Source organism: Idiotropiscis lumnitzeri, chromosome 2, assembly GCF_059441095.1.
Source record: "Idiotropiscis lumnitzeri isolate Australia: NSW breed Sydney's pygmy pipehorse chromosome 2, RoL_Ilum_1.0, whole genome shotgun sequence".
Classification (NCBI taxonomy): Eukaryota; Metazoa; Chordata; class Actinopteri; order Syngnathiformes; family Syngnathidae; genus Idiotropiscis; species Idiotropiscis lumnitzeri.
This window is the reverse complement of record NC_142392.1, coordinates 31,760,712-31,774,166: the sequence shown is the minus strand read 5'-3', so window position 1 is coordinate 31,774,166 and position 13,455 is coordinate 31,760,712. Positions and strand designations below refer to the sequence as shown.

At 43.2% G+C, this 13,455-nt stretch overlaps 2 protein-coding genes across 2 annotated transcripts in view; both read left to right on the top strand.

Annotated features, from left to right (window-relative positions):
• LOC148342311 (uncharacterized) overlaps positions 1–13,455 on the top strand; it is a 230,972-nt gene that overhangs the window by 71,596 nt on the left and 145,921 nt on the right. The window lies entirely within an intron of this gene.
• LOC148342312 (uncharacterized) overlaps positions 1,737–13,455 on the top strand; it is a 139,461-nt gene continuing 127,742 nt past the window's right edge. Inside the window, exon 1 of the mRNA XM_088285934.1 lies at positions 1,737–1,777. Coding sequence (XP_088142060.1) covers positions 1,762–1,777 — 16 coding nt within the window. The 5' untranslated portion in view covers positions 1,737–1,761. The remainder of the gene's footprint in view (positions 1,778–13,455) is intronic.

Here is a 13,455-nt window from a genome sequence, read left to right as displayed (position 1 = left end):
GCTGTTGTCTGGTCAGCTACTTCTCCAAACCCACACACACACACACACACACACGCACACTCACGCACGTACGCTCTTTCTCACTGACTCAACCCTGTTTTTTGTCCTCATACACACACACACACGCAGCTGCGCAGCTATAAAGAAATTCAAATAAAAATAATGAAAACCACCAAAAATAATGCCTTATTATTCCCTAAATTTTAAATGTGAAATTGTGAGGAGACCTTCCCCAGTGCGATCTTCTCCAGGCCGATTTCTATTTATCGACACCGGAGGGAGCCTTCTAATTTTCGCGGAAACCTTGTTTCCCTTCTCTGGCGGATTATCTCTAAAATTTGCTCAGTTTCAACGAGCTATGGCCAATTCGCTACCATCGACGCCGAGGAAACTCTACTCAATTTGTTCACCGTGCTATTCGTATCTCTAAAATTTGCTCAGTTTCAACGAGCAATGGTCAATTCGCTACCGATGAGTTATGGCCTAATTCGCTACCGATTATTTTTACATAACTCCTTGGACTAGCACGATGCAGTTTTTGTTACCGTACTGACTAAACGGTCGAGGCCCGGCCTCTGCGCGCGCTTGTCTCCCTCTCACCTCTTTCACTCCCCTTCCAATTATTTTAATATTTTAAAATTTGAAATGGTGGCACAAAATAATTTGAGAAACAATACCTGGCTTCCTCCGGATCCGCCTGGTCCGACAGGGAACCGACATCCGGGCGGACGGTCGCGCCGGAGTTCAGAGACCCGCTTTCAAATGGTGAAGCGCTGACGTCAGATTCGTTAGCCCCCAAAATATCCAGCGACGTTCGTCCGTCCGGGTGTGGCTCCCGGGTTGACCGGCACCAATAAATGTCAGGTTTAAAAGGTCCTGACGCCTTCATTAGACTGAATTAAATGCAGAGAACCAGAGGAATAACCAGGGAAGGTTTTGTCTTTTCTCCATCGCGATGGGAGGAGAAGCCAGGAAGTGAAGTAGACGTCTTGCCAGTTCACTCTCCCGCACTCTCACTGGCTTCTTCACCCATCCCTCTGGACTTTATTCAAAGAAAAACGAAACCTATGGAAAGTGAAACCCAAACAAGCGTGTGGGTGTGCGCATGTGTGCTGAAGCAATGATGTGCGTGTCTGTGAGTGTGTGTGTAATTATCATTGTTACAAATAGTGTATAAAAAACATGATTAAAAATACACAAACTATTTACATACTCTCACAGGCCAAGGCCTTATTAATATTAATATTAAGATTGAACAAAATAGTGACACAAATATTGAAAAAGTAACTACAGTAACGAGTAAACATTGAATACTAAATTATTACCAAAACAGTTCAATGAATCTTGAAATAAATAATGAATCACCGTAGTTTAATGAATACTGAAACGAATAATGAAATATTTAAGTTAGTTAAGTTATAAACACTGAAACCATTTTTTAAGACTCTAACATTTAGAGAATAAAACAGTGATGTATTTTAATTTAATATTCACAACCACGTCGCTGGCGAAAAACCCTGTAAAAAGGCAAATATGTTGACATAAAGTTTCACTTTATCATGTCAACTGTTAATAATAGAGAAATACATTTGGAATACTGTCCAACCAACAACATGGTGTCAGATGTGAAAACAAAACCAGCAACAAAAGTAAAATTCAATACATCTCTCAAGTTCGTATTTGGGAACTAAAATGTTTGTTCATGTGCATCTTAGGTTTTTCTCTATGTTTAGAAGAAGATAACAATGATTTGCATCGCAAATGGCGACATCTGTCGGTGAGTTGGTGACAGTGCTCCACACAGCCAGCAGCCAATCATATCACAGCGGGGTGTGGCCTGCTCTTCCGCTTTCGTGACGAACAGGAAATCCTTTCAGTGGGACTTTGAAGACGGTCTCTCTTTCATTCGTCTCGTCGAACAAAGAGAAACACACGAGTTATCGCCAAGCAGAGACCAAGTGCGGATTTGTTGAGATTGACGTTTGAAAATGTGTGAAAGAACGACACCCAAGTACAAAGTGGAACTTTGTGGAATAAAAGAAGAGAACGAAGCAGGTTTGTACACGTCTTACTCGCATTTGCTTTGTAAAGAACGACTTTCTATCGTTAAAAATATGCATCACAACATTAAGTTGTTTGGGTAAATCGTTCAAGGTTATTGCCGTTTTATTTTTGAATATTGCCGTTTACTTGCAGGTCTGCTTAACATTTGTTTATGCCAAATGAAATCAGTGCCGAAAATATATGCCAAAGAATAACCATTTGTGGGGGGTAAACTCCGTGTTTTTTTTCCCCATTTTAAAATTCGAACTGATTATTTAACATTTTACATATTCCGGTATTTATATGTTGCTAAAGAAATTAAGTTTGTCATGTCATTATGTTTCAAAACTATGCTGACAGATGTAGTGTATTTTTATATCCACTGTTGGAGTTGAGCCACTGAGAAAATGAGAAACATTTAGTAAATGAATCTTCAAAGCCAAACTTACACCAATGCGTGTTCGTTTTTTGTACTCAAGAAGAAAAGGGCCAAATAAAGACTCAACAACAGCTGATTAGGGTTGCGATATTTTAGTTTCTTCGATTTCTGGAGTTCAGGAAATAGTATCTGGGCGGCTTTTTCTTAATCTGACGAGAAACTGTACTCGGACGAGCCCAATCGAAAAATGTTGCGCTGATCTCAGCCCAGTCTGACATTTTCTAGGAGGTTTTCTTTGTCAAGGGACATGTAGGTTGAATCGGTCGTCCTTGCTCCTTCCCACGTTCCACGTCCAAGGCTGACCTTCTCAGGCAGTCTCTCCGTCTCTCCTGCTTACATTCCCCTGTAATCTTGTCAGTGTTCAGATTGTGTGGTGTAAATTTTCACAGTTCAAATTATGTATTTTTGGTGTTCTTGATCGCGTCCCTGTGACGTCCTCCCCGGCCCAACTTGATATGTTTGAATCTTCGATGGCCTATATGGAGAATGTGTTTAGTCGTATTTGTCCATGAAGTGCGATCTGGTTTGTCATCAGTTTAACCTGAGCAGACTGAATCTGTTTGTTCTGAATGAGAGTGTGGGTCATGAAAATACTATGTGTGTAATTTTGAGGTCTTGCATTTAAACTTAGTCATACAAATTTAGCATATGAATGCATCAGTAAACACCATGACTACAATCCCAGTCAATCTTATCGATGCACTGTACTTCTACATACATTTGATGAATGCTTTTTGTTTAATCAATGTTGAACATATTCAGTAAATATGAACCTGCTAAATTAAATAATTGACCTTCGGTCCCGTAAGTGTTTAAAATAATGCCAGCAATCGAAATACAGTGAACCCCCGGTTATATATATATATATATATATATATATATATATATATATATATATATATATATATATATATATATACATACATATACACGGGTAGAGAGAAAGAGAGAGAGAGTGAAATTCATGTTATAACAAAAAAATATTATTAAAACGTATTATTTTTTTATTCCCCAGCCATTATTTTTGTATTTATTCAATTACTTCTTTTTGTATTTATTTAATTACTTCGACTTTTACCTGCTGGTACGCAGTCCGGTGTGCCCTGTGAAATGAAAGGTGGCATTTTTCATTTATTTATTTATTCATTTATTCATTCATAACTGACAGCCTCGCGCTCCGCTCACGCACGCCGGTGTCGTGCCAAAGTACTTACCCCCTGCCAAAATCTGTATCCCCTGTCGCGGGAGCGCGCACGCATTGACTGAAGGCGGCGCGATGTTACTACGTTTGTTTTCATTGAAAGGCACGAAGAATGTATGAGTTTGTGTTTTTGATTTGCTGTCATTTAAACTAGGGTTTCCATCAGTGGTAGTCTTAGTCGGTGCGGTTTTCAGCACACCATTCGCTACAATTCAACACGTAGAGTAAGCGTTTGGCTCGGGGGGAATTACCTGCATTTGCATTAGTTAATCCAAAGAAATTTCGCAATCAATGAAGCTACCATAAAGGAATTTCAGTGATCAAAACACGATGAATAGGGGAGAGGATGAGTTAAGTGGGCGATCGTGTTTCCAGCGAGATCAAATTAAGTGTCAACATACACATAGGTGGTATCCTGTTAGAGAACATGTAATTGTATTTCAATTGACTGATTTGTTTATTTTTTATAACCACCGATAGCCGCGTCAAGAGTAGCAAAAGAATAAAAAAATAAATAAAGTCACTCGCGTTCTGCGTCGGACTCGAGGTGCATTCATTGACCACTTACGCAGTAGGAAAGTTACCGGGGGGGACTGATTCTGGCAGCCTCTGCCACAATAAGTACCCCCCCTCTAATCACAAAAATTGACCCCAACCATCAAGTGACTTATTCTGTGTACCTATTGGGTCATTTTGAGTATGTGTGGCAAATTTGAGCAGGATCCCTCTTTTCTAGGCAAAGTTATCAGGGGGGGGGGGGTGCCAGAATCAGTCACCCCTGGTAACTTTCCTACTGCGTAAGTGGTCAGTGAATGCACCTCGAGTCCGACGCAGAACGCGAGTGACTTTATTTTTTTATTCTTTTGCTACTCTTGACGCAGCTATCGGTGGTTATAAAAAATAAACAAATCAGTCAATTGGAATACAATTACGTGTTCTCTAACAGGATACCACCTATGTGTATGTTGACACTTAATTTGATCTCGCTGGAATCACGATATAGCCCACGTCACTAATCCTCTCCCCTTTTCATCGTGTTTTAATCACTGAAATTCCCGTATGGTAGCTTCATTGATTGCGAAATTTCTTTGGTCTAACGAATGCAAATGGAGGGAATCCCCCCCCCCCCACCCGATTTTGGCGCAGTCTAACGCTTACTTGACGTGTTGAATTGTAGCGAATGGTGTGCTGAAAACCGCACCGACTAAGACTACCACTGATGGAAACCCTAGTTTAAATGAAAGCAAATCAAAAACACAAACTCATACATTCTTCGTGCCTTTCAATGAAAACAAACGTAGTAACATCGCGCCGCCTTCAGTCAATGCGTGCGCGCTCCCGCGACAGGGGATGCAGATTTTGGCAGGGGTAATAAGTACTTTGGCACGACACCGGTCCCGAACGAAACGGGCGGAGGTTGTTCCTCTACGGCTTGACTGCCACGCACGCACGCCGGCCGGTCTCCTCCGGAACTCTCGCAAGGCCCCGAGCGAGGCGAAATGTCGCTCTTCTCTGTCCACTCTCTTCTTCTCCCACGCTCTTCTTCGGCGCACGCCGGCCGTCTAACCGCTCCAGCGCCCCGTCGTGCCGCTCGGTGAAACTACAATGCCCCCGAATATTTTTAGACCCGCGAAGCACTGAACCCGCGAAAGGTGAACCGCGAAGTAGCGGGGTTTCACTGTACAAACCTTCAATATTCATGTCCGGTGTGGCCACTCCCTATAAGAAGGGAAGGCCGGAGAGAGGGGACACCTTTCCCTTTTTTCTTTTTGGGGAGACTTCTTTTGACATCAGCATGTGACGAGAATAAAATCTCTTTCTAACCAAATTGGCTGTGTCAGAGAATTTTTTTCCATCACCAATTCTGCCATGCTCCGCCACCTATTCAGAGGGAAGCTGAGACAGACCCACACATCAACAACAAAATATACCACCGTTTTGGCATTTTGCTCCATTGAGGGTCTCAGGGTGCTGGGGCGCAGGCGTTCAACAGCCGGCCGGCTGAACTTTCGGTGAGATGCTTTTACTCACAATGGGTGTTGTGCGCCTGTGTCCAAGCGGTCGGGGCTTTTGGGGTCGTGAAAGAGAGCTTGTGCGTGTGGGTCTGCTGGCTGATTGGTCATGGAAAATGTCCTTGTTAAACAAGAGGCCTCTATAATGATTGATTAAGACATTAAACTGTGTCAAAGTAACCACACTATGAAAGAACATTAGAAAAAGTATTTAGAAAAAATAAATAAATGAAAAAAATATAATAGGAACTAAGTAAATGGGGACTAGTGCGGGAGAAATGTGCAGAAGATAAAGAAAAGAAAGGTCTAGTGCTTAAAGAGATGAGAAATAAGTGTAAAACTATAGCTATAGACAACATAGTCGTGAATAAGCTCAGTTTGAGCACAGACCCTGGCCAGGGTGTAAATTTTAGCAGGAAAATTATGAGCTGAAAATAGAAATAATGAAGAGAAGCGTGCTTCCACGTATCGTATTGGGCACTTTGTGGCATGGAACACAGTAAGGATCGAGACGTACCGTTGTGTGGAGAGCCTGGGGCTGAGCCGACAGTTTCGCTGGTACGTAGCAAGAATAATGCATTAAGTCTGGGCCGGTTCGACTCCGCTGTTCAGATATGTACCCTGTGATTACTCGTGTTCTGGTCAAGGCCACGCAAAATCAAAAACCTGGCTACCATCTACTGTGGGACCAAGAAGTCAGGCAGCCCCCACGCAGGAGATAAGGGGTGATAGTTATAAACCAGTGCCGAATTGCCCCTTCTAAAAGCCGTATGTGATTGCATTAATATTCCGTTTTATCAGTTCAACGAACGCGTGTGCGTCCTAGTGTGCATTGAAAGATGCAGCATAAAAAATGTTTAAAATTTTGGATTATAACTAAAGCAAAATTAGAATGAGAAAGATAATTGGCTACATAATCATTGGGGTGAAATTAATCTTCATTGCAAGAAGCGGTGAATTAAATACAGAAATATAAGATCATAAAAGAATGAATGCATGTTCCGTGGAATGGGATTTGTCAACACGGAAAAGCCCTGAGTGATGAAATCGTTAACACAGATAAGAGATACAATTTTGTTGAAACAGAACATGCAAGGTTAAAGGTCATGCAAAACAAAAAAAACCCCATCTAATGTTCCATACTTCAGTTTTGCGACCGATGTACTACGGTAATTCAATTAATGGAACGACATTTTGAGATGGAAATGACAGGAATGTCATGAATTATCATGTTATGAGGGGACTTTTGATTTACAGTTAATTGATATAAATTAAATTAGAAATTTTTAGTCTGCGGATAATCCACTTCAAAGAATACTGACTCATGGGTTGAGGAAAACGGGGTTATATTAGTTAGTTAAAAAAGAATAGCTAAATTATAATTGACGTGTTCATGGGGATTGAAAATGAATCATAAACAGAAGACAAAACCAATTGGCATTGGCATTTGTAAAATATGATGAGGGATTAAGTTGGTGAGCTCTTATGGGAGACGGGGCGAGACACGAATGGATTGAAGCTTCCGCCAGTGACCCGTCCAATAGTGTCACCACCACTCAGCTGTGCCGGGTGGCCGTCCTCAAGGGCGTGCGCCTCCCAGTTACTGACATCAAGCGAAACAGTCCGTCCATGAGAAACTGCTAATCAGAATGAGTAGAACCCCCGTTTTTGCATCGATGAAAGAAAATATTGTATTGGATGTAGAAAAAGAATTGTTACAGTTGCGGGTTCAGGGGGCCAAGAGTGCTAATTCACCGGGAAAGGAAAAATGATTTTGGGGAAAAAAAATCAAATAAAACCGGGGGGAAGCAGCTAATGCAGCAGCCGACGCATGCAGCTCCCATTGCGTCTGCTCTTTCCGTTTCCGCTGCTCCTGGGCCAGGTTCTGGTGACGCAGTGCCCACAGCAGGCTTGTTGTCCGCACCTGCCGGTCAACAAGGTCACGTAACAGAAGTAGGGGTGGTTATAGACATGGGTTGTGAGTGGGACGTGCTCTTGCTGTGGGTTGTGGGGTCACTGGGTGATGAGCGGTCCAAACCGAGCCACTTCCTGAAATGTGCCATCCTGTGGTCCAGCGCCTTGCCAGTCACAAAGAGCTCCACTAGCACGGGGCGCCATCGCTACCCCCTCCTCTGACAACGCTTCTATGGCTTCCAAACGCACAGTTGATGCCTCAACCCGATTGGGACCCCATTCCACGATAGGGGTGCCCGTGGAGCCTCAGCATTCAAGGACCGGCAGGTCTTGGCATTCCGGTGATGATTGATGGACAACAGTTTTTGATGGTGGAACAAGATATTCCACGCTTTGCAAGCTCCTTCTGCATATCCCAGTGAGCAACAACACTGTCACCCTTGTGGGACACTTGAGATTGGCCGAGTCACTGCCGTGGACAGAACCCGCACCTGTGAAACAAACACTGGAATTCGAGTGGGACTGAATTTCCAGAAGGGACTGAATATGACTGTGCGCTTCCGCCGGGGGAAGCATATGTTGTCCTCCGTTCCGGTAGACTGGGCAGCTCTGAGACCAGGGTCTCCATCTTCCCGCAGCTGGTACGTCCTGTTCCTGCTCTGGTCTGCGCGGTGTAGCCGCCTCCACCCATTCAAACCACCAATTGGTCCTTTGCATTGAACACTGAGTTATGATGATTTGGTTTGTCAGGATGCATTCACCCAATTCCGAGGGTCAGAAGTGCATCTTGCATTAGGATTATGTATTTGTGATGTCTACCGGTGCTGCCTCGCATGTGTGCCTTGCCCCAGAGCAGAGGAAACGGTATGAATTGTCTCTGTTCGCGGAGCCACAAATCACATTAACTATCGGTGCGCATCATCATACTAAAGATTTCGGCCCATTGGTGAAGACGGTTGGCAGAGTTAATTTCAGATGTCGAATACTCCGTCACAAGAAGGGTGTGGTGTTTCATCACCCATTACGAATTCCTCTGTTCTGGAACATTTTCCGAATTTCGACACTATGGTAGACAGTGAATGGGTCACTCTGAAGCGAAAGCTCTGTTTGCGTCTCTGCCTGAGGGGTTGTGGACCCGGGGTCTGACTGATGTTGTGCTCTGCTCCACAGCTTCTCCAATTTGTTTTTGCTATATCTGCGAAAGTTTTTATTTTATTGTGAAAGAAATTAAGTTTGTCATGTCATCATGTTTCAAAACTATGCTTACAGGTTAATAGAAGGTCACAAAAACATGGACCTCTTAAACAGGAAAACGTGAGTTCAGTGGTAACAGAGTTGTGTCTATGCTGGCAGTTTAGCAGGAAGCCACAAAAACAGATGCACGTCTTGAACTGTGTTTGACAGGAAACCGTTTAGCTCGCATTGAACAGAAGTGTGACCCTAACATGTCTTGTAAGCTGAAACCGTTCGAACAACAGGAAGCGTGTGGACGGGTGTGATAAAGTCAAAGTGTTCGTGTTTTTCCATTCTTTATGAGTTTGCATATTCAAATTGCTTTGCTGTGCTTCAATAAAACGCCGCACAGGAGCGGGAAAGCTTTTCTCTTTGGCAGACTCCTCGCAAGTGACAAAGACAATCTTGGCTGGGTGATTCATTTATGAAGGCTTGTCTCGTTTTTTACTATAACTTATCTGACATAACTAGTTCAAGCAATTCCTTATGGAATGATTCAACCTGAATCTAAAAACTGTGCACACTGCGGCAAAAATATCAATGGCGGTTGATGAATTTTAGTCGATAAAACACAAAGTTGTTTTTTTTTTTTTTTAAATCAAGTACGTATTGGTCTTATTTATTAACTTTGTACTGCCTCGGTCAATGAACCTCGGGTGGCCCTGCACAGTTTTGTGCACGTGTGCATAGTTTCACCTCATCCAAACATTTAAAATACATTGAATGCATCCATCCAGGGTTGCATGGATCTCATCAGTGATCAAGCGCATGCTGCAAGGAATGCATCTGCATCTTTGGCTTACTATGGGCTTAAAAAGGGAGAACGTCACAACCCCCTTTTCTACCTACAAGTCCAGGAACATTTAGTTCCTGGTAATAAAGTTCCTGTGGCCCAGGTGGTTTGCATCTCATAGTTCCTGGTAATTTTTGCAAATGACAATGATGACGGAACAATGGGAGGTGTTACTTTGTTACTCATTACTGACACCCTTTGGCTGTTAAGCATCATTGCAGTTCCAAAATAATTCAGTGAACCTTTAAAATATTTTGGTGTATCTTCGTCGAATTTGAATACATATTGGATAACTTTAAAATATACAGTCATTATTCAAATATGTCAACACGAAAGTCAGAGTGAAAGTGTTTTTGCTTAATGATTATGTGTAAGAACTTTTACTCTTCAAACATAATCTTGTTTTAAAATTTATTTAGAAACAGAAATTTTATAAATATAAAAAGGGGAATGTCGGAACGTACTAGCAGGCTAAATGTCATTTTGGGTAAAAAAACAAAACAAACGTAAATCATGCAATAAATAGCCACTCTGATTCCAGGGCCCCTTTAATTCTTTTAGGGATCCAGATTATAATGGAAGCAAAAAGTACCCACGATGAAATTATCTATAAATGCAAAATGAAATACTTGAAAACATATTTCGCTTGAAGGATTCCTATTTTATCAATGACATTATGTTGCGATGGCCCCCAGTGGTCTGCATCAATATGTTAAGGTACCACAACAGGTGTTCCATCAGACGCACACAATAGCCTTCAGATCGCTTCCAGAAACGCCTGTGACTTTGTCCGGAATGAAATCGAGCATCAGCCGCAACGTGCTTCCTTTTTAGATGCTCGTTTATCACTGTTGTGCTGCTAAAGGGAGGTTTACATCGTAGGACGTAATTCTGTGAAATGCCCCCATGGTCCAGTCCAAGTTGGGGTCCACACATTGCTCCGTATGCGGCAGGCACAAGTCAAGGTAGCACGGTAGAAAACAAGACAAAGTCGTTGCCTGAGCTTTGACTTGACCAAACCAAATTTGTCTTTTTGTGTCCTACAGACGTCAGTGAAAACGATCTCCGTTCTGTGAAAGAGGAGCCAGACTTGACTCATATCAAAAAGGAGGAGGAGGAGGAGGAGATCAACAAGTCACCAGTGAACGTTGTCCCTATCAAGACTGAAGATGAAAACAAGGATGAGAGTGAGGACAACAGAGGGGCGGAGCCTCCAAGCAGCAGCTCAAGACATCACGTGACAACAGAAGGTGATGAAGACCACTGGGGGCCATCACAAGCACAAAATGAGGACACATTATCAGATGCTCATGACGATGATGATGATGATGATGATGGGCAAGCCAAAACTGAAAGGGCATGTCACACTGACTCATTAACCTCAAAGTTGTCTTTAAAACGACACACAAGAAACCACGGTCAAGAAAAAACTCTTTTTTGCTCAATTTGTTGCAAAATTTTCTCTCGAAAGTTTCATTTGACAATTCACACAAGAAAGCACACTGGAGAAAAACCTTTTTCCTGCTCAGTTTGTGGTAGACGCTTCTCTGTAAAGTCACATTTACAAATGCACACAAGAACACACAGTGGAGAAAAACCTTTTTCATGCTCAGTTTGTGGCAAGAGTTTCTCTCAAAAGTCGAATTTAACAAGCCATACAAGAACACACAGTCGAGACAAGCCATTCAGTTGCAGCGTTTGTGCTAAAACATTCTCCACTAAACATAGTGCTGAGAGACACAATTGTGTTGGTGACAAAAGCAGCGATGCTTGAAGCTTAAAAAATGACAAAAAAAACTGAAGGAACCGACTCTTTGTGGTAAGATGTGAATGTGATATTCAATAAAATATGATAAAATTGAATTTTGCAAAGATCTTTTATTGACACAAAGCCAATGTGATCAGTGCCAGAAGAACCATTGTGTCTGAGTGAGGATGAGTTTTTTTTGTGCGTCAACATCAAACATTATAAATTAAATTAATTGCCTTTGCCTAGAACAACATTTGTTAACGTTATGCTTTTCAGTTGTCTTTTTAATCGTACTTAATGGAAAAGGTGTGAGAAGAAACGGTGCTTATGAAATCGGTGCCTTCCACAATCATCAATAAAATCACTTGTTCCACTTGCTCAACTGGCCTTCATTACGCTGTGAAAAGGTGAAAAACTGAACTCGAAAATGAACTCGAAAAAGAACCAGAAAGAGAAACGCAAGCAGTCTCAGTTTCTCTCAAAGGTTTTGGTATGTCAGGAGTTGGCGACTGGAGTCAGCGCTGATTTTCTCGCTGTGTTTGGCTGGCTCGTATATGTATGGTCCATTGAACAAAACTCAAACTCTTCAAATATCCCCTCACATACATTTAATATTTCACTTTCTGAATAAATTTCTGACTTGCTAAAAACACTTTCTAGGTTGAGCTCTATCAAGTGTTTGGGGTTTGTTGCTAAGCAGAATCTCACTTTGGAAAAACTATCATTTTGTCAAATACAGTAATACCCCGCTACTTTGCGGTTCACCTTTCGCGGGTTCAGTGCTTCGCGGGTCTAAAAAATATTCGGGGGCATTGTAGTTTCGCCGAGCGGCACGAGGGGGCGCTGGAGCGGTTAGACGGCCGGCGTGCGCAGAAGAGGAGAGTGGACGAAGAAGAGAGTGGACGAAGAAGAGCAAGTTCCCCCGGGCACGATTTGGGGCGACGTTTCGCGAGGTTCGGACCGTACCAGAGCTCCGGCCGGCGTGCGTGGCAGTTAAGCCGTAGAGGAGCACCTTCCCCGAGCACGGGCGGTGCCAAGCGGCCCCTAAGTTTAACCGAATGGAAGCTCCGGAGGAGGAGGGCGGGCGTGCGTCACAGTTAAGCCGAATAGGAGCACCTTCCGCCTGGGCACGAGCGGGGCGACATTTCGCTCCGTTCGGGACCGTACGAGAGCTCCGAGAGCTCCGGAGGAGGCCGGCCGGCGTGCGTGGCAATTACGCCGAAGAGGAGCACCTTCCGCCCGGGGCACGAGCGGGGCGAAATGAAACCGAGTTCAACCGAACGGAGACACGCTTCAGGGGAGCAGGTCCGGCGTGCGTGACAATTAAGCCGAAGAGGAGCACCTCTTCCGCCCGGGCACGAGCGGAGCGCGAGGCTGTCAGTTATGAATGAATAAATAAATAAATGAAGAATGCCACCTTTCATTTCACTGTCATGATCCGTGCAGCGTGTGTTTTTGTTTTTTCAGCTGTGTGGGCGTTCCTGCAGCGATCGTCCCGAGCCATGCCGTCAGCTGCTGCGAGACGCGCCCACCAGCCCCGCACCGGATTCCCATTCACTCACTGATTACACTCACTATATAATCCACCTACACTGACTACCTGGCGTCGGATTGTTATCCTACTTGCTCATGCTCCCGTACTTCGATCGTTATCTTGTTCAAGTGTTTCTTGTTGTCGCGTTTTTCTTTCATTTCGTTATCAGCTACAGCTCGGCTCGTTTTCTGTTCTCTTTTTCTGTCGATGATTGGTCTCCTCTTATCCTTCCGTGGTAAGCAATCTTCGTCAGTCATTCCTTGCCTTTTGCAAGCGTTTTTCGTTCTACAGTTATTCCCTTTTCCTGGTGCGAGTGTTCCACCAGCGCTTTACGTTCTTTCCGCCGATAGATTGGTATTATATATATCATAGCCTCATAGTCCTAGATTGTAAATGGATACTGACTATATTGTGATTATAATAAATATCTTTGTATCACCACCTTTTTTCCCGTGAGCTGGAGGATCATAACATTCACAGGGCACACCGGACGGCGTACCAGCAGGTAAAAGTCAAAGTATTTAAATAAATACTAA